Raw genomic sequence first — 20,194 nt, forward strand, 5'->3', positions numbered from 1 at the left:
AAGACTATGTACTGATGTTCACTAAGAAACAAACTTAAAACAATGTGTAAGAATATTTTAGAGGTGTTGGTAGACACCATAGGTTCGGTGTCTTAGCCAAGAATAGAGATGGGGGCTCAAACTACCAACCATTAAATTTGTAGGCAACCCCTCTTCTTTCTAAGCCACCCAATCTCTCACTCTCTCTTATTGGATCTCATTTACCTCTAATCAATCAATCAATGGGACTAATAACTATGTGATAATAGAAAAATCAACACATACAATAAATGAAAATGTTTTAATAATTATACACTGAGTTGCATGCTAAATAAAGTCTACATCTTATATTACTTATAGGGTTTGGTCTTAGTTTCAGTTTAACTGGGGTTTGATTATTTTGCTTTCCTTCTGCACCCTGCATTTGGGTCCTCTTCCCACTGTGCACATAACGTTATCAAATTTTGTATCATAAGATGAATTTGACTGGAGCACACTGCAGACACTGCAAGCTCCGCTGGATGCAAAAGACTTCAGAAAGGCCCAGATACAAGATGCTACCTGAGGCATTACTGTTCTGTCAAATTCAAAAGAAAGCCATTACATTTTAAATAAATTAAATCAATAAATATTCATGTCCATACATGACTGCTTCCAGGTGGATGGCTAGTTCTACAGCATTCAGAAGTTGACAAATTCAGTCTAAGTGTCTCTGCTGTCGCCCAATCTCAGCCTCTTGATGAGGTTCATGTAGCTTCCTGCATTTATCTCCAAGGAGCAGCTCACAACTCCTACGTAGCTTTTGGCAGGAGGCTGCTTGCCATTGCTTTTCCTCCCTCTTTCTGGAGGGCTATAGCACAAGAAGCTCTGGAAGAGTCCTCTGCAAAGATCTTTTGAACATCTCAATGACCAAAAGGAGAGGCTGTAAGGAAGAGTTGAAGGGTCCCAGCCTGGCTGAAGTGGTGGCAGATGGCCATCCTCTTCATCAATATTTTCAGAGAACGTACTACAGTACCCTGAGTGGTCACTGATCCTGTCAGAACTATGATTGGTCTTCTCATCCTCCTCAACAGCCTGATACAAAACAAAATAAACAGCCTCCTCACCGACAAATATGCAGGAGGTCTTCAATATGTAGTAGTAATGCAGTTGCACTAATGATCCTTCATCTGTGCTGGACGGGATTCCATCAGTGCTTCAAAAAACCGATATAGCCAACCATATACAGTGTACATAACACCAACAAGAAGCATCTCCTACATTACACAAATGCCAGTGTTGCTGTCAATGCTTCGTTTTGCATATTACTCCAGTATATTCTCGGCTGATTAACCACACAATGATAGATTACCTTCCAACCCCCAAAACAAAAACATCTGACAGCAGACAGACAAAATTACAATATAATTTCACAGAATTCAGACAGAAAAACATCAAAGATAATATTCAGCAATAACACAACTCAATTATATTGATGTTAGAGCGCACCTAACCAATAGGCACCTTCAGCTTTTTCTTCTCTGCATTTAACGAGAAAATGCAAGACCAATCTTGGCATGCTGTCTCCCACTGTACAAGAAGAACCACTTCAAGTGCACAAAGGACTTAATGTTGCACACTCTGATGTCATACACCAAAACCTCCGGTTTTCCCAGTCTACACATCGAAACTGCAGAGGTAGTGAATATTTTTACCCTAGGAGACGTCCTAAAGGCCCATTTTTAATTACCTAAATGTAGATGATCAGAATGCCAGCTGTACTTGCCAAGTCTGAATAGATATACTGTAGCTCTCTCTTTGTAAAATTTCTCATATGTTAAACCATGTTTTTATTTAAACATGACTCACAACTCACTATTTATGTCATTATGTTTAGTTGAGTGAGTAGAGCTGAATTTGTGCATATGGGTGTGTGCATGTGTGTGCCCTACAGGTGGCAGAAGTATATCTACACTTCTCAGTGGGGCTCCACTAAACAATGAAGTTCTCACACCCAAAATCAGCATTAGGTGGAGTTTCAGGCATTACATTAAAAACTTATACCAGTACCAACAGAACATCATCACAAGCTTAGGATGTATTGCATTTTAAAGTAAATCATATCAACAGAAGTACTGAAAATCACAAGTTAATGTACAATTGCAGCCCCCCTATAAACAGGGGTAATTAGTTCACACCTCTGGCTGAAGCCAGCCTCACTACGCTTTGGTCCTGCTAATTCTTTTTTCTACCCATGGGGGTAGTCACTGCTTTATGAGGCTTATTCAGGAGCCATGAGGAGTAAAACCTGGTCACTCCCAGGTTTCTTCTAAGCCTGGTTCCTGACTGTTTCACACCTCCCAGAGAGACTATTATCCTGTCAGAAGGCTACTCTTCACAGCTGGGTAGTGCTTCATCCCGAGAATATCACACTCCTCTGCTTGTTTTGTTGACCTCTTGAGTGTGGAGTTCACACACAGGTTCAAGTAATGGTTGCAGATGGTTGATGAAAATTACAACCTAGTATCCGAAAAACACAGACACCATGGTAAACAAAAGCAGAATGGCCTTATTTACAAATCATTTTTAACATGAAAAAACCTACAGCAGAGCCAGACTCTTTGAGGATCTGAGGTGAAATGGAAAAATTGTCCATTTGATTTAATGAATCAAAATTAGCCTAGAATATAAAATAAAGGCTAGCAAAATAAATAATCTGTGATAGTATGGGTGTGCATTTAAACACTTGGTGTGAGTAAATGTGCATGTTAAACGATATATGCAGCTTTTTGAGCAACATATGCTACCATCTGGGTCTGAGAAGACCTTGCTTAGAGAAGGACAATGCTAAACCACACTACACATATTATGGCAGTTTTTAGGTGCTAAATTTGCATGTCTACAGTCCAGACCCGCCACGTATGAAAAATATTTGACATGTTATGAAAAAATATGGGGAAAAAATGCAGCGCACAAGGACGCAGAATTTAATGGCATTAACAAATAAGTTTCATTGCACAGAAAAATTAATTGGATGACTCTTTTCAAGTCACTATTTATGTTCTTTAACACTGCAATATGAAATAAAGTAAACAATCTGACAATCCAGAGCGCTTTTTAATGCTATTCTTGTGCAGTAAAATTCCCTCAGAACCTGATCCTTTATTTACAACCGTCATTTGGTCTGAGGCAACCTTTGCTAACACTTGGAAAACAGGTCAGGCTTATAAACGGAAACACAAGTAACAGTAACAGCCATCTATGATAAATGTGACAGTGTCTCTACGCGATGAAGGAACGGTATTTGAGGAAGTGAAAATGTATTTTTAGGATGATGGTGTGGGTGCCAATCTAAAATATAATGCGCTACATGTACAAAAACATTGACCCTGTAATATCTGCTGATAAATCTTCAGAGAGAACAAAGAGAAACTCAGAAAGCCAACATAGTCAACAATGTGAACAAATACAGACCAGAATGACTTGTGTGTACATCCCAAGAACTTCTAAGAACTAAGTCATGAACAATGGTTTCCAGAGATTTTATTTAATGCAGTGCTGCCCCCTACTGGGAAACATGGGTCAAGCTACAAAAAACAAGCAGCAGTTTTAAAAATGTTATAGTAAATTATTTTTCAAAATAATACATAGTAGGAATTCTTACAAAAATCAGTCCAATTGGTCAGTTCCTAACTAAATACATAAATAAGAAAGAAACTGGGGCTTTAACATAATATAAAGTTAAAAGTTTGGGCACAAACGTAGTCTAAAGTAGTCTTAAGACAAGGATAAAGTACATATCGGCTCAGCATTCACAATGAATGCCCCAAAATATTGTTTATATAGGACTAGTATGTCACTGGCACTTTGAAAGAATCTCCTGGCAGCTTTTATAAACCTTTTCCAAACAGTTGAGTCGTGGTTTTGAACTCTGAAAAGCAAAGTCAGGTTTTCCATCAGAAACAAGTCCACTTTTAATTACATTATGTATAGTACCAACTTGAAAGGAGACAACAAATCAGGGTGCACCTTAAGTTTATGCTTACCTGAAACAAGGGCACAACACCCGACAGTGAATTACCATGTGAAGGGTCCTTCAACAGTACACATAGATAGTAGATGATCTGATGCTGAAATAAAAGCATTACATATTAATCCAATTTTTCTTGCAGGTGCATGATAGAAAAAACATATTTTCAAACAAGCAACAGAAATATAAATGTGGTTGTGCACCATGTAAATAGCTTCATTGATGACAATATCTTTAATCTTGCTCATCTCGATGAAAGTGGTTATTTCACGGCCTGAAGCGTAGCTGGAGGACACCTGTATGCCCAAAGAGCCAATGACGAGAAGGGACTCATGGTCTACTTTTACAATGTGGATGTGAAGCATCATACCCACGAGGGTGATGAATATGGCGCTGGTGAGAACAGCCGTGTTCTATAAGAGAAGAATAACATAAAAATTTAAGGTACTTTGACAATGCATTTGTAGGACCATTGTGTATAACTGAGGCGCACTCTTACCTGTGTAAAGAAGAACACTGCATAAGCTAGCAGCCACACAGAGCAGGTATAGACCATCACCTTACCGATTGACATTTTGGGTGAGCTAACAGTGAACTCCCTGCAAAAGCTGGAGTGAGTCTGGCAGTCCAGAGATATGGGTTTGCCACTTATGTTGGTGAAGGCCTCTTCTTCCATGGTGCATTAAACAAAGTGAATGAATAATGAAAGTATCAAATGAGTTTACAGACAGTTAGCATCGAGCTAAAGTCGGCTATATGCTAAGTTTAGAGGTCAGAGGAGTATAAAGAAAGAAATTGTAAAACTCGGTAACACTGAAAAGAAAATGCTCTGTTCAGAATCTTACTTGTTGCAAATTATAACAAAATAATAACACAAATTCAAAATTAGTGAATATCCCAAGACAAGTGCACAAGATGCCTACATCAAGCTCCACTTTGGTTCAATTAGTTTCAACACCGGTACGTCTCTGGTGAAGCTGGAGCTTCAACGAAAAAAGCAAACAAAAAAGGAAGCTAAAAACGCAGGAAACATTGCTCGTGAAATTAACAAATGACATTAAAATGTTCAATACGTATGGAAATACAACAGTTATGGGTCAGGTCACAGGTTGTGTGTCATCTAAGTGCTTGTCTCCGTCTGACTGTTTAGCTTTGGCGTGTGCTGAGATACAATACAAGTGCATCCTTTAGAATGTTTTTAGTCGCAATGCATTGTGGTCAGTGGTTTTCTCAACAGATTTGGGACCAGTTTGGATCAGTCGGAAGGACTCGGTTGTGAATGGCTGTTAGGGTCCGTTCCTTTACCGTCACCCAGGCGATGAACCGGGAGAAGTGATGACTAGCCTCGGAGGTGTAGCTAGGATTTAAATTGAGAGAAAAGCGTTTGCCGGTGGAAAGAGGCTTTACCAAAAACAAAAGAGGCATGGATCTTTATGGCCAAAATGTTCTTCAAACTAACAAAAAGTTAATAAAGCCATAATTTTAATGCATTTCTTTCAGGTTGTAGTCTGCAAAGTGCAACGGTGTCCATCGGAGGTCTCTTAACATAAAAGGAGGACAATTACGTGGACTCCAACATAACTTTGCTGCCCAGAGCAGCTGAAAAGAATCATAAAATCAGCAGAAGTTGTTTGAGCAGTCATATTAATGTAGAGTTATCTGAGGGGGTCATCCAGCTGATACCCTTGGTGATCGCCCGATTTAAATGGCCTGAACACTCCGCCCACCCAGCTTGCCGCCGGGTCGCCCGGGCGATAATAGTGCGAACCTATTGTTAGGCGATGAAATTTCCACCAATCATAGTTGAGTAGACCACCCTCCGATTGATCCAATGTTGGATCACTAGGTCGATATGCCAGTTCGGTAATTAAAGTTGGCAATTTTCTTTTGTTAGACTATCTTTATATTTCCAGTACGGGACAATGGTTAGTACATTGATTGTCATGACTGTCTCGTGTACTTTGATAACGACTGTTAATGTAAATGATACTTCCTTCATTTCCCAAAATGCATTGTGTTTCTATAACTTTTGACCTCTGGATGAAAACAAGCCGATCAGCTGATGTAAATTGCAACAACATCTACAGAGGGCTGCTGATACAACATAGCTTAGCTCAGCCAGCTAACTTCATACCCGACGTTAGCTATATGTGGCAGTCGGGAGGATGGTGCAAGACAGTAAACGTGTCCAGTTTTAGACCGTGTTGAGGCAGCGTTTTAGTTAACGAGACGCCTGTCGAACTGGTAGCAACTGCTAGGTCAGTGGACCGAAATGAAGGTTGTTTGTTTGTTTCCACAAAAATATTTCTCTTTGTGTTGTAGCGAATTTTAGCTAATGGTTCTGTATTATTGAGTTTCACGGTGTATTTTGGGGGCATTATGACGAGCATGCAGGGCTATAACTAGGAACTTAGCATCGTCTGGCGAGCTGAAACGTTTCTAGAAACAAGACAAAAGATATAGGGCTGCTAATGTTAGCTTGCCAGCTGTTATGCCAAAACAACAAAAGTAAACAATAGCCTGAGTAAGTGTCTTTGGAATTGCTTGGCTTAAGATTGTACATGTTTAAGTTGTAATAAAGTACTCAGTTATACTTTTGACAGCATTTCTAAAGAGTAAATATTATATATATTTTGTTGAACAAGAAGGTTTCCTGTCACCTGCTCATAGAGATTGACCTAAACATGCCATAACTGTACATTCTTCACTTTTGGAATACCAGGTATTAAGATTCAAAGTTATATATTTTTTTTTTTTTATCAAAACTAGGGTTAACAGTCTGACATTTCAGGTTTAACATGAGTGGTCAAAGTCCAGCAGTGGATAAAGGAATGAACACAGTCCTAGTCTGTCAAGAGAGTTACGCCTGTGGAGGCTCAGATGAGGCTGCATTTGAATGTGATGAATGCGGCAGCTTGCAGTGTACCCGCTGTGAACTGGAGCTCCATCGCCAGGAGCGTATGAGAAATCATGACCGGGTTCGGATCACACCGGGGCATGTTCCCTTCTGTGACTCCTGTAAAGGTGACAACAGCTGCGCTGTCAGACTCAGAGCGGTGGTTCGCTGCCAGGGTTGTAAGATCAACCTGTGTTTGGATTGCCAGAAACGCACTCATGGCGGAGTCAACAAGAGAAAGCACCCTCTGACACTTTATCCACCTGCCAAAGCTCCTCAGGACAGCAGTGTAACTGCTGAGGAGTCAGAGATGGAGATCCTCAAATCCAAGCTGGAGAAGGTGTGCAGCTTCCTCTTAGTTGATGAGAAGGAGGAGATGCAGGTAGGTGTCTGAAAAATCAATTCATCTTTTAAAAGTGCAATATAAATTTCAACTTATGACCTTGTGTGGATCCTCAGGTGAAGGATGAAGAGGACTTTGTCAACAGACTGGGCTGCAAACCAGATGAGCTCCTTAAGGTGGTCTCTATCTTTGGGAACACTGGAGAAGGCAAATCCCATACTCTAAACCATACCTTCTTTCTTGGAAGAGAAGTGTTCAAAACCTCACCCACCCAAGAATCCTGCACTGTAGGAGTTTGGGCAGCTTTGGACCCTCTTCATAGGGTTGTCATCATTGACACAGAGGGATTGCTTGGGGCTGGTATGAAATATGTAGTTTAGCTTAATATTGTGAGTAAAACAGGCACACAACAGGTATTGACCGCCCTCCTTTTTTACTCATCAGGAGCTAATCAGGGGCAACGAACACGTCTTCTCCTCAAGATCCTGGCTATCTCTGATGTGGTTATCTACCGAACACATGCTGATCGTCTCCATGACGATCTCTTCAAGTTCCTTGGTGATGCATCAGACGCCTACTTGAAACATTTCACAAGGGAGCTGAAGGCGACTACAACCCGCTGTGGTCTGGATGTTCCGTTGTCCACCTTGGGCCCTGCGGTTATCATCTTCCATGAAACTGTCCACACTAAGCTCCTAGGATCAGGTATCAACGCTGTTAATACTTTTGATTTTTTTTTACTTAATTATGTTCTGTAACTTGACTCCAGTTCATTGGAATGCAGCCCATTCTTCTATTCTTGGTCTTTCTTTATCTTGGTCTTAGACAAACCATCTGAATCAGCGGATCGTCTGCTCCAGGAGCGTTTCAGGAAACTGGGCCTGTTTCCAGAAGCTTTCAGTTCCATCCAGTACCGTGGGACTCGGACCTACAACCCTCCTACAGACTTCAGCGGTTTGCTGCGCAGCCTGGAGCACCAGCTGGACAACAACACCACCCGCTCGCCACGTTCTGCAAGCGTCATCTATAAAGCTCTGAAGGTAGTTGCTTAGTTGAAACAGTGAATCAGTATCATGCAGCAGTATTTCTTTAATGTGATATGTCTGTATTGGCTCTTGGTTTGCACTGTTGAGCTACAATTAATATCTACAACATCTCCTCCTTGATTTAGGCCCTGAGTGAGCGCTTCAGTGGAGAGATTCCAGATGAACATATGGCCAGTAATTCCTTCTTTCCAGATGAGTATTTTACCTGCTCCAGTATCTGCCTCAGTTGCGGGTATGTATGTCTTTGCTCACCATAACAAAGCAAAAGTTAATATTTACCAGAACTTTATAAAGAAAAAGATATAAGCTCCACAGATGTTGTAGCAGTTGTGTGGTTAATGGCTGCCATGCATTTTAATTTAATCTTAAACCAATAAAAAGCAGCTTGATTTTAAACATTGCACAATATAACACTTATTCACCTTCAGGAACTTCAGGAATTGGTTGCTTTTGCAGTATGTTATGCATTATTTTTCTTCTCTCATTTGAAGCACCCTCCAGTCAGCTTTAATCCATCCATGTGGCTGAGCCTTTGCAGAATCTCTCTACATGTTGAAATTAATCTGGCTGCTTCTGTCAAATAATTGAAGAGATCCAAAGCCACTGAAAGCAATTTAAGCCCTTACCACCACACTATCCTTTTACTCTTTTGTGGAAGATATTGTATGCTAATGGATCTTGAACTTTTTCATATTTTTTCCTCCAATTATTTTGGTAAAGATTGATCTGAATCCAAAGAATGCTGCCCAGAATTGCTTTGGTTTTGAAGATTTTGGTTTTGACAAAGTCTAATGTGGTCTTTCTATTTTTGAGGGTTATTTGCTCTTCATGTTAGATTTGAATGATGATTTGCCAAACTCTTGGAGAGTCTTCTTTAACTGTCTGAATGTTGTGAGGCGAAGTCTTCCTAAAGGAAAGGATCATGTGATAGCCTACAATCCAAATTTTCTTTTGTTATAGAGCTCATCACTGCATTTTATGCTATTTTTTTGGCTTTGTATCAGGCTCTGGTTTTTTGTCTCTGACTTGGTGGGCTCCCACTTTCAGGTCAGGCTGTAAAAGAAGCATGAACCATCTAAAAGAAGGGCTTGACCATGAAGCTAAACAACGTTGCCGCTACTCTGCACAGTATGACAACCGCATCTACACTTGCAAGGCAAGTATAAGAACAACAACACTCGTGCATGTGAAGAAACGTGGATGTTTGTCAAGGTTTTGAGCATCTTTGCTGAAATACTCAGGCTTGCTATGAAGGGGGAAAGGAAGTGATAGTGGTTCCCAAAACAACAGCCTCTTCTGACTCACCGTGGTTTGGCTTGGCCATCTATGCTTGGTCAGGGTGAGTCCACACAACATTTTGGAAAATGTTTAGAAATGGTGCTATTTCTAGTGCACATAATTTGATATAAATGAGGTGAAATACTGAGAAACATTACAATGTGTCAGTCTCCATTCACAGTTAGCTTGCTCATTACTGTATAATGAGAAGTTGTTTAAAAAAAGAAAGAAAAAAGCAACTTTGCAATAATTCTCTAGGCTAAAACTGGGATGTTTTTCTTCTCTTTGTTCAGATATGTAATTGAGTGTCCCAACTGTGCAGTGATCTACAGAAGCAGGCAGTATTGGTATGGAAACCAGGACCCTGTGGAAACAGTGGTCAGGACAGAGATCCAACACATCTGGCCTGGGGTAAGGGCAAAGTAGAACAACGTTAATGAGATTCAGCTTAAACATACAGAAAAATGAAATGAGTTGCAGGTTTCTATGTGAAAACTATTAGAAAACTCTTTCTCACAACACCTTAATAAAAACATACTCAGTCAAAAGATAAGCATCAACATGAAAAATGACAAACGTGTGACCTCTACTATGTCTTAGAAATGTACATAAGGAAGCTGTTGTATTTCTTTCAGCATTCAGCTGTAATTATGTTCTGTAACTTGACTCGACTGTTCTTCCTTTGGCTTTTTTTCAGTCTGATGGTTTTCTGAAAGACAACAACAATGCTGCTCAGAGGTTGTTGGATGGAGTCAAATACATTTCTCAGTCTGTGTCTGAACTCAGCGTCAAACCTGCCAAAGCTGTCACCTCCTGGCTTACCGACCAGATTGCTCCTGCCTATTGGAAACCCAACTCTCTTATTCTGGTACATAGTTGCTAGATGTTTATTTAAAAAATACAATCTCAGAAAACCTTATTTTGTTTGAAGGAAGGAAAATGATTACAGTGATATGTTAATCCAGGGATGGTAAAATATTTAAAAGGAGACAATATTGAAGCTTTTTCTCCACCACTTTAGTTTTCTTTACAATGTGAAAACTTGCTGAAAGCTCAGGTGTATGTCTCTATTTGTCATAGAAATGCCATAAATGTGGGGAAGAGTTCCAGCCCAACGACACCAAGCATCACTGTCGTGCTTGTGGAGAGGGTTTCTGCGACACCTGCTCCTCTAAAACCCGGCCAGTCCCAGAGAGGGGCTGGGGCCTCGCACCTGTCAGAGTCTGTGATGCATGTTTCCACGACAGGGGGATCCCAACTGGTATACACTTTAATCACTACATCTGAATGACACAAACTGACCATCTTGCATCGACTTTAAAGCTTTCTTGGATTTGATTCTTGTGTCCGATTGAACATTTCCCTGTTTTAGAGCTACTGGATGCTGCATTGGAGGAGGAAGGGGGCACCCTGATAGCCAGGAAAGTCGGGGAGGCTGTTCAGAACACTTTAGGTGCTGTAGTTGGTGCCATTGACATACCTCTCGGTGAGCATAATTCTGTCTGCATTATCAGGACAGCAAAGACTTTGATACCCAAGTTGCTCAGAGATATGTTTCCTGTTCTCAGGCTTAATGAAAGACGCAGCTCGCCCAGCCTACTGGGTCCCGGATCAGGACATCCACTCCTGTTGCGAGTGCCAAAGGGAGTTCACGCCACGTCTGTCCATCCATCACTGTCGCGCCTGTGGCCAGGGTGTGTGTGATGAATGTTCTCAGGAACGCCGCCCCGTGCCGTCCCGTGGCTGGGACCACCCGGTGCGGGTCTGTAACGGCTGCGGCCAAAAGCCTGGGGATCTCTAGCAGGACAGGAATTGGAGGTCAGAACAGGATGGTTGAAGATGCGAGCCGTCCTGAAAACAGGAATGAAGGAAACAGGAAGGGAGAAAACAGACTTCTCTTTGGGCTTTTCTAGCAGCTTTTAAATTGTGGCAAGTTGGACTCGTGTTCATTGCTTTTTAATTCTGGCCTCACATCACTTCGGTCCCTTGATTTTTATTTCACTTTGATATGCCTCTAATTTTCACTGTGAAGAATACCAGTCAGAATGAAACTTGAATTTTTAAGAGGACAGGAGAGACTAAACAACTCAGAGAAGATCAAGCGGAGTTCCAGCTGATCTCAGGTGATTTTCCATGCGCCCCCTTTCGATCCTTCCAAATTGCAGTTAGGCACATGAACCTTTTACCTTTTTTGACAATCCTTGCCAGTGTTACACTACTACTATCAGCACCTTTTATCTAATTTGGCGCCGCTCATTTAAACAATTTATAAAGAGAAGAACTGACTGATATTATACTGACTGTAGCCATTTACATGCCGTAAGGTGGTTTCTGCAGGATCTTTGGATCTGACGATCGGGAGTTTTGAAGATCAAAGATTTTCAGCACATTTAATTTTCATCCTTATTCAAACAACTCTGGAGTTTTTCTTTTATTCAACCCTGCTGCCACGCTTTTGATTCAAGATGGTGTAAGAATAATCAGAAGCCACTGGTGTACTGTAGCATCAAAATGCATTCCAAATAATCTTACTTAGTTACAACTACCTACTCAATCCCTTGATCCTTTGTGGTTATTTGTGCACTTGAAAGGGCCGACGAGTAAGCAGCCTTAATGACGCTGTCCACGTTAACTACTTACATTTGACATGAAATACACATTAAGTATTTGGGAAATAGTTTACTGTAACAGGGAGATGTTTAAATTGTGTTTTAAATGTGAAAACTACTATCTTAACAGGACTAGTCTGACTGCAGCACGATTGAATATAACAGGGACTGCTTTACTAAGAGTGGCTGGCTCACAGTAGCAATAAGGTACAGAACAGTTGTTTGAGGCTGGCCCCTCAAAACAGATGATTTGGGGAGTAATCTTTACTCTAACTCAGGCCATGTGGCTAGTTAGCTTGGAGCTTTTAACGAGCTACAAGTGTTTGCATGTATTGCAGCTGGATTATCAGATAAATGTGGATATAATGAAGCAAGGTTATTCACCAAATACCTAGGCTTCGTGAGATTTGACTGCGGTTTGGTTATAAAATCAACAATTAAGCTGAGATGACTCGAGTCAGAATTATCTTATCACTGCTTCTATCTCAGAGGGAGACGATCATATTACATGGATCCCATCAATAAATTGTGTTCATGTATTCTTATCAAGTATTAAACTACAGAACCTCTAATATGTGTGTGTCACTTCAGAGGAAATGGATGCAACTGTTGATTGTGTTTTCTAAAATATTTATTACAGGACCAAGATTTCAGAGTTGAAAATGTGATGATTAAAAATATACACATCAATCATCATTTTAAAAAATCTGGGTCACAAAAATCCCGAATTAAATAAAAAAAATTTTAAAAATCATATCTTAGGTAAATGCACATCTAGATAAATGTAGCACTTCTATTTCATTTAGGCACAAATCTGTCAAAACAAAACAAAAATACAAAAATAACGAGATGAATCATTTCAGCCAAACAACCTCTGTTTTGGATGAGGAAAACTTCTGAGTGAATAACCCACAAGTATCCCAAGTGATCACTGGTTGAATTCTAAACATGAAAATGTGTTTCTGCCCATTATAAGATATATTAAACCATCCACTATGAAAGCAAAAGTGCAGTCTATTAATTCTCTGCTGCAGAAATACACATAATGATGCAACATCTGGCTGTTTCCCTTAGTTTTTGCATAAATATAACATTCCATACAGTAATACACTGAATGCAATTATGCAAACTGGTTGTGATCATTGTACAAATTAATTAATTCAACAGCTGGTTAAAACAAATGAAATATTTCATCACGATTTTTTTCTTCTCCACTGTGTGCAACCATGAATTTATCTGTAAATCAAAAAACAGCCAGATTAACTCCAAATGAAAGAAGAGTCAAGGAACTTGATGGTGGTGAAAAGACCCGAAACTACTAATATGAAACAAGTAGTGGCATAAAATGGCTCTGTTGTAAAGTTTTTTTTTTGTTTTTTTTAAATGCATCTATAACCTTAATAAAATACTACTGATCACATAGGTTTAAGAATCTTAATACCTGAGATTAAAATTAATCTGGGACAGTTCAATCACATGAAGAAAACTTACTTTCAGGTATTGAAACATGTTTCCTTCTGCATCTACTTATGTGCAAATAAATCTGTACCACACCACACACACGAAGATGTGGATAACAAGATCTTTGGACTAATGTTTGAGCAAAATCCAGAATTGCATTCAGGCACCTAAACGTTTTTAGAAATTAATATTTCAGGCCTACTTGTAAATGTCTGTGTGAGCCTTCAAGTGCTACTTTGAGGCACTAATTAAGGCCTTTCAATGCAACAGTTTTCCATTCTGTACCCTGGAAACAGCTTTGTAAAAGGTGACTTTACTGCCTGTTTAACATGTTAATATCAGCTATGTAAAGAACTTTGGGTGTACTTTTTGTTGTCCAGCCTTGGACCACAACAGCAGAAACTCAAAAAAAACCTACAAATTATCCCCCATGTGTCTCTAGCCTCATCATTAATCTGGCTATTTGACCACTCCCCACAAGTAAGTAGAACTTCTCGTAACTGGACTGCATACTGACTGATGGGTTTAACAGCTTTCAACTAAACAGCACCCCGATACATTTGGCAGAAATAAAACAGTCATCTATTAGAGGAAGAATTTTCACTCTGTTCCTCAAGTCTGGCCGTAAGCTCTCCTCCGTCCTGGTAGTCGGTGTTGTATGGGAAGTAGTAGAGGTCATGTTTGACGGCCATGAGCAGGCCAGGGAGCCCCCTGCAGCCGCCCAAATTAGAGGAGAAGACCACGTTTGGGATCATGTCATTTGCAGCCGGATGGGGTGATGGGATTGTCCTAAGTAGATGACCATCGTTTAAGCTCCACAACCTTGTGTAACAATCTTGACCAACTGTGGGATGTAAGCAAATCATTGTTTTACATAGTTGAATCTTAGATTACCTCATGGAAATCCAAAAGGTGCATAATTAGACTCCATTTTCACATGATTCACATTTAAAATGGAGGTTTTTACAACACTAGGGAGGGTAATTAAAGTTAATCCATCAAAAACAAAAAGCAAGCTAATTACAGAGCTATTTTCAAAGAATTTCTTCTGAATAGTCAATAATGCATTACTAAAAAGCAGAGGCAGGCCTAGTAGGCAATAAAAAAAAAAAAAAAAAGTAAAATTCATCTGGATATTTTCAGCCCAGCCCCTGGTTAAATCTCCAGGACATCGGCGGAGGGGAAAATGTACCATCACGTCAGCAAATATTCCAGAGTATTTGCTGCTGCCGTGTGAGTGTTTACAAATGTGAGGTTTACCTTAGTGCTGACCCACATGCTGATTTTGACTTCCTTTCCCTATATGATGAATACATGCCAACACTGTAAACAGAAAATGCAACAATTTCCCCAATCTAATTTCTACATCACATGCTGCCTCCTGCACATTATAGACAGCTGACACTCCACAGCCTCTTTCTCCGTTTCCACCCAGAAAAGCACATTTCTAGCAGAAAGCCTGCCACTGTGTTTTCCATGTAAAACCAACAACCACAGAAACTCTGGACCAGTCTATTCCCATTTTCAATTAAAATTCTGTTAAAAAATACTTAATTGATCCTCAAGGCACACAGGCAGTTATACATTAAATCAAGAAAAGAAAAAAGTAATAAAAGATAAATTAAAAAGTGGGCTGTACATTCTCCAGTAAATCTTCATTTACTGTGTGAAAACAGCTTAAATGTGAATTCTGTGAAAATTTGAGCAAATTATAGTAACTTTCCATAGAACAAGCATCTTATCCTGTCCTACCTCCTAACAAAAGCCTTTCGCGTTCATTGACATGGATGGGAAGGTAGGCATGCTCGTTGTAATGTCCTTTATACTCCTGCACTGGCTTTGTCACTCGAACGTCCCACAACTTGATCTGCAGGTGAAGCATAAAAGTGTTTGGTTATCATTTATTGCTGTCATGTACAATGTTGCTTGTCACTCATTTTGACAGCTTTGTCATTTAAAATAATAATAACGAGCACTCCGATGCCATTGGGACATAATCCTCATCACAGAACTGAAACTGGATAACATATTAGTTTAAAATCAGGAGCTTTTACAGGAACCCAAAATGCCACCAACAGTTTAAGAAATGGACTACTTTGAAGTCAGTTATCTGACCTGGCCCTTCATGTCAGCAGCCACCAGGTAGTTCTCATCCTGCAGGACTCGCACTGAGGTGATGGCTGATTCCTGATGGAAGCGAGTGGCCTTCCAGCTGTGATCCCTGCGGCCGCGCTGCCGGAGGTCGATGCTGAAAATCTCCCCTGATCTGCATCCGTTAAACAGGACAGGAACCTGGGCACATTAGGGTATTTTATTTCTTTCTGCTTGCTGTTATTCTAAGTCACCTGGCAACAGAGCTTACAGTAATTCTACACTAAACATAAATCCAATGATCTCATACGTCCTTTAATAACTCGAAGTAACAAATGACTCACCCTGAGGGCAAACTGCTGAGCCAAGACGTCGCTGCCGACGCTGTACATCTGTGTTCGTCCCGTCTCTGCATCTTTCACAATGACCCGACGAGACAAGCCTGCAATCGCATGTACAAACACAGCGACCAGCTGTCATCGTGCTTATTAAGCGACCTATCATTAAGCCTACTGTAAATGGTGGCCTGTTTTCAACCAAGATGGCTACATTACCACACAGCTAAAGCTAAACACTGTCCACATCTACACAGGCCGTTGATAATGTATCTGATGAGGGTGCAAGAAAAATAATGACTGTGAGACTTACCAGTGCTGAAAGTCTTGTCAAACTGTGGATTGAGGCACCAAGCACAAGACCAAGCTGTGGATATTTTAAAGCTGCACAACATCCCAGGCTGATCTGGGGAAGATATAAGAGATGAGGGGTGATTACCATCCGTCTGCACATATATAAATAAGCAGTTTCGAAACCCTGTAGGGGGCCCATGAGCCTAAAAGAATCTAATGTGTTCCTGAAAATCTGACATCAAATGACATTTCCAACCAAAAAATCATTTGAAATAAATTCCCCAAAAATATAGGATTACATTGACAATGTTTATTGAAAACATACTGTATAAGTTACAATGAAAGGATGTGCCTGTAGCGATGGCTATAATAAACCAAAGTCAGTTTTGCAAGATGCTTAACAACCTGGATTAGAGTTGCTGAAGAGGGAAGCGGGTAGTAAGCTGACGCACCCGGGGGTGTCCGCTGCTCCCACCAGACATAGCCTGATAAGTCGGTTCAGTCAAGGAAAACTCAGGCTGTGTTACCCAAACACGGAGGCGACGCTTATGAAAACAAAACATTATGAATGCTTGTATGTGACTAATTACTTTCACAGCAAGGGATCTGCTGTATTTCAAGGACTAAGCCTGAAAGAGTTGAGGCATTATTCTTTTGTCAGTATGCCTTACTGTCTGAAACATCCAGTCTTTGCAAAATAACCACATGAATACATTGTAATTCAGAGTAAGCATTTGAGTTGTAAAGTGAGCTAACAAAGAGCTGTGCAAGGATACAAAACATGAGAATCTGGGTAGTTGACTGAGGCCCAGCAGATGGAGTTCACCTGAAACACATTAAGTCAGAGCAGTCATAAACAGTGAGCAGTGATGGGAATAACGGCGTTAAAATAAGCAGCATTACTAACACAAGTAATCTAATTACTCTTTCCATCGTTACAGTGCTGTTACCGGTAATGCAGCACACTGAACCTGACTATCTGACCGGAGGCTTAAAGAGAGAAGCAACCACACAGTCTTAAGTGATGATGATGATTGAGGAAGAGTGAAAAATCAGGGCTGACTTGGGCAAGTCAGCGTGCACAGCCGAATACAGGTGAACGCAAACGAACAACCAAGAGACGCATGCAGTGAGTAAAATAAGACTTTTAAACTGGAATCACAGAGATAAAAGACAAGAATGTTATGAGAAAAGTTCATTTTGTATTTTTTCACATCGGGTGTAAGCAATTATGTTTACGTGAGGCACTTTTCCTGAAATTAGGATGGAGGAATTTTAACATTTGAATAAAAAGTAATGGAATAATTACTTTCTCAGGCCATTCGTTATTTTTATCATGCTGTAATTCTGTTACCAACTTGGTTACTTTTTGGGAGAAGCAACTAGTAAGTATAAGGAAGTAACATGCCAAACATTGGTCAATAATATTACAACAAGTAACCAAACAGACTTGCATATGTTTTACTGTGAACTGCTCTCCAGAATAGGCTTTTACAATGATTCGAGATAAATCTGATTCAGATTAAGTGTCTCTGCTCTGGTGAAATACTCCCACCTTGCGGTTGGTGAAGTAGAGGTTATCGCACATTTCCACAGACAAAGAGCCCCGGCTGCTGCTGCTAAAGTTCATGATGCCGTACTTGCAGCCGCCGTGAGAGACGTCGTTGACGGTGAACACTCGCTCACACGCAGAATCCCCCTGAGAAAGACAAGGATATAAGAGGATTAAGACATGAGTCATGCACAACGGCCTATCTATGCAATAAAGTGATATATTAGCTCCAGGGTGTTTGTGTGTGTCTTCTCACCACTATGAGTCTAAAGTTGTCTGTGTTTGGACTGCTGTTGTCTGTGCTCTGGATCTCCAATTTGTGGCGTCTCATTCCACTGACCTTCACTTCATGTATGAGCCTGGATACCACGGAATACCATACAAACAAATTGCCAACACCTGCATAGTTATTTTTTTATTTATAAACCTATAAAATGATTGTAAAATCAAGAACTAAATTAGGAATATTTTGACAACTTGCATCCCTCTTTTCTTACAAATATCCTTGTCAAAATTGATGAGCATCATAATTAGTAGCCAACAAAGCTCCAAGGAATACTCATGCTAAACATACAGAGCTGCCTTTGTTTCACTAGGGTTGCTTCCTGTAATTCAGTGCAGCTGTGGCATACATTTCCTGCTATGTTTTGTGTACCCAGCAGCGATCCAATACCTGCAATAGGAGTTCTCCGGTAACAGCCCTGCATGTCTTTTTTGCAGAAGCATTGATGTGTTTAATCCGGATCGTGGCGCTTTCTATAAAACAACAGGATATGCCATCATTTCACCAGCATGAAACTCAGAACATGTATGTATGTTTAAGGCAAAGGGTCATTACTTGAATGCGATATGTATGTGTGGGCTAAATCTTAAAAGTACCACAAACAAAACTGACTTTTCTTGGTTTTTCATCCTCAGCCAACATCTTGTGTCTTTGTTTCTCCCTTTCTTTCTCTTGCAGCTGCTGTCTGGTCAGTGGATTACAGTTGTTGTGTCCAGGAAGCAGGCGGAAGTAGCGGTTTTTCTCAGGGTCAAAGTAAAAACCTGGAAGCTCTGGCAGGAGAAAATTCATTTAATTAAATTGCTTTTATTTGATCTGCAATGTCTGTGACTGGAATATCTCACTCAAACACTTGCATTAGGCTATAGTATTTCTGTTCTGGAGCCATCAGGTTATAAATTTTATGGTTCTTTTCATGTTCTGACACCTTTGAGTGCCAAGAGTCCCTGAGGGAAGGTTTGAATCAAGCACAAACCTGGTGCTGTATTGCTGGATGTTGAGGCAGATGAAGAAGGTTGGGGCAAAGAAGCAGAAGCAGGTTGGTTCTCATGTCTCCACTGGGGTGCTCTGTGTGATGGTCCAGCATCACTATGTCCATACCTGTCAAGAGAAAATACATTAAATATCAGCAAACTTAGTAATGGGGTATGTATGTGCCAAACACTGTATAATATCCATAGCCCATTTAAAATGACTACCGCTGTTCGTCGCGTGCTGATATCTGCCTGTTGCCTCTGTACCATCCATGGAGACGACCAGCACCTTGTCGCTTGTGCGGTCGTCGACCTTCTCGCCAGTTCCACTTCTTCATCCCTTTTCCCCGAATCTCAAAGTCGGGCTTGTCATACCACGTTGTCTTTCATTTACTCCTGCACGAGAGGCTACGAGATGCAGCGTGTTTACTTGTTAGCAAAGTTAGCAATGTTAGCACAGCAGCCATCAAAACATGTTTCCTGTTGATACTGCAAGTTCAGTATGAGCAATACAACAAAGCACGTTACTCGGGTAATAACTACAGATCAATTAAACAAGGACAGTATTTCTTAATACGCGGATACGAACGAATAATGAAGACTCCTGACCTGTGCCACAAAAATGAAACGTTAGCAGAACACTGGAAAGAGAAAAACGAGCTTTCGACGCACAAAATTGGAAAAACATCGCTGCCTATAGATTTACTTTGTTACTTGGACAAACTACCGCAACTAGTCATGTAGTTAACTTAACTGAGGAGGCACGTAAAAAAGAGCACATTTGGCTTTTCTTTAGTTGTACTTGATAATGAAGCAATAGAAAAAATATATTTGGGTTTACTGAGTAAGTTTCCCTCTAAGAAATCACGTATATGATAGCTTGAGTTAGAAAACTCTTCTCAAGTCATCGGCAAAAAAATAAACAAACCTATTGTGCTTTCTCCCATTAAATTTGGAGGCTAAAATGTCAGCATTCCTAGTTGACATCAAATGCAGCTTTGGCTTCTTCCATTTTGTCCGACCTTTTATTGCATTCATTGGTCAATT

The 20,194-nt window shown here is 40.4% G+C and overlaps 3 protein-coding genes across 10 annotated transcripts; 1 reads left to right on the plus strand and 2 right to left on the minus strand.

The window, feature by feature from the left end:
• Nucleotides 1–2,924: 2,924 nt before the first annotated feature.
• pigh (phosphatidylinositol glycan anchor biosynthesis, class H) lies at nucleotides 2,925–5,127 on the minus strand. Its single transcript, XM_041975269.1, has 4 exons — nucleotides 4,488–5,127; nucleotides 4,192–4,401; nucleotides 4,005–4,088; nucleotides 2,925–3,889 (listed from the first exon to the last, which is right to left on the minus strand). The coding sequence occupies exons 1-4, from the start codon at nucleotides 4,662–4,664 to the stop codon at nucleotides 3,815–3,817; spliced, it is 546 nt and encodes a 181-aa protein (XP_041831203.1). The 5' UTR covers nucleotides 4,665–5,127; the 3' UTR covers nucleotides 2,925–3,814.
• zfyve1 (zinc finger, FYVE domain containing 1) lies at nucleotides 4,354–12,988 on the plus strand. 7 transcript variants are annotated; one of them, XM_041975262.1, is made up of 13 exons: nucleotides 4,354–4,432; nucleotides 6,780–7,266; nucleotides 7,344–7,587; nucleotides 7,672–7,932; nucleotides 8,053–8,267; nucleotides 8,399–8,505; nucleotides 9,321–9,429; nucleotides 9,515–9,612; nucleotides 9,845–9,962; nucleotides 10,249–10,419; nucleotides 10,632–10,812; nucleotides 10,924–11,037; nucleotides 11,120–12,988. In XM_041975262.1, the coding sequence occupies exons 2-13, from the start codon at nucleotides 6,787–6,789 to the stop codon at nucleotides 11,350–11,352; spliced, it is 2,331 nt and encodes a 776-aa protein (XP_041831196.1). In that variant the 5' UTR covers nucleotides 4,354–4,432; nucleotides 6,780–6,786; the 3' UTR covers nucleotides 11,353–12,988. The 7 variants fall into 7 exon arrangements, with proteins under 7 accessions (XP_041831196.1, XP_041831197.1, XP_041831199.1 ...); XM_041975263.1 differs by lacking the exon at nucleotides 4,354–4,432 and adding an exon at nucleotides 5,817–5,913; XM_041975265.1 differs by lacking the exon at nucleotides 4,354–4,432 and adding an exon at nucleotides 5,891–5,913 and having other exon boundaries at nucleotides 7,093–7,266.
• Nucleotides 12,770–20,163, minus strand: wdr21 (WD repeat domain 21). Of its 2 annotated transcripts, XM_041975267.1 has the most exons (14): nucleotides 20,076–20,163; nucleotides 19,373–19,555; nucleotides 19,150–19,274; nucleotides 18,789–18,946; nucleotides 18,567–18,649; nucleotides 18,150–18,252; nucleotides 17,897–18,040; nucleotides 17,118–17,167; nucleotides 16,747–16,826; nucleotides 16,361–16,453; nucleotides 16,057–16,154; nucleotides 15,737–15,913; nucleotides 15,374–15,488; nucleotides 12,770–14,465 (listed from the first exon to the last, which is right to left on the minus strand). In XM_041975267.1, exons 2-14 carry the CDS (start codon nucleotides 19,483–19,485, stop codon nucleotides 14,200–14,202), a joined length of 1,605 nt encoding a protein of 534 aa, XP_041831201.1. In that variant the 5' UTR covers nucleotides 19,486–19,555; nucleotides 20,076–20,163; the 3' UTR covers nucleotides 12,770–14,199. The 2 variants fall into 2 exon arrangements, with proteins under 2 accessions (XP_041831201.1, XP_041831202.1); XM_041975268.1 differs by lacking the exons at nucleotides 19,150–19,274; nucleotides 19,373–19,555; nucleotides 20,076–20,163 and having other exon boundaries at nucleotides 18,785–18,909.
• Nucleotides 20,164–20,194: the final 31 nt, after the last annotated feature.

The sequence above is a fragment of the Melanotaenia boesemani genome, chromosome 22 (genome assembly GCF_017639745.1).
Source record: "Melanotaenia boesemani isolate fMelBoe1 chromosome 22, fMelBoe1.pri, whole genome shotgun sequence".
Taxonomy (NCBI): Eukaryota; Metazoa; Chordata; class Actinopteri; order Atheriniformes; family Melanotaeniidae; genus Melanotaenia; species Melanotaenia boesemani.

What these genes read in the sequence shown, in the direction of transcription:
- pigh (XM_041975269.1), bottom strand. Translation starts at nt 4,664, where the DNA reads ATGGAAGAAGAGGCCTTCACCAACATAAGTGGCAAACCCATATCTCTG. An exon ending in CAGTGTTCTTCTTTACACAG is followed by an intron (nt 4,402 to 4,487) that starts GTAAGAGTGCGC and finishes CTTCTCTTATAG; the next exon opens with AACACGGCTGTTCTCACCAG. An exon ending in TCAATGAAGCTATTTACATG is followed by an intron (nt 4,089 to 4,191) that starts GTGCACAACCAC and finishes CTTTTATTTCAG; the next exon opens with CATCAGATCATCTACTATCT.
- zfyve1 (XM_041975262.1), top strand. Translation starts at nt 6,787, where the DNA reads ATGAGTGGTCAAAGTCCAGCAGTGGATAAAGGAATGAACACAGTCCTA. An exon ending in ATGAGAAGGAGGAGATGCAG is followed by an intron (nt 7,267 to 7,343) that starts GTAGGTGTCTGA and finishes GTGGATCCTCAG; the next exon opens with GTGAAGGATGAAGAGGACTT. An exon ending in TCATCTATAAAGCTCTGAAG is followed by an intron (nt 8,268 to 8,398) that starts GTAGTTGCTTAG and finishes TCCTTGATTTAG; the next exon opens with GCCCTGAGTGAGCGCTTCAG.
- wdr21 (XM_041975267.1), bottom strand. Translation starts at nt 19,485, where the DNA reads ATGAAGAAGTGGAACTGGCGAGAAGGTCGACGACCGCACAAGCGACAA. An exon ending in AGGATGAAAAACCAAGAAAA is followed by an intron (nt 18,650 to 18,788) that starts GTCAGTTTTGTT and finishes GTTGTTTTATAG; the next exon opens with AAAGCGCCACGATCCGGATT. An exon ending in CTCAGCAGTTTGCCCTCAGG is followed by an intron (nt 15,914 to 16,056) that starts GTGAGTCATTTG and finishes TAATGTGCCCAG; the next exon opens with GTTCCTGTCCTGTTTAACGG.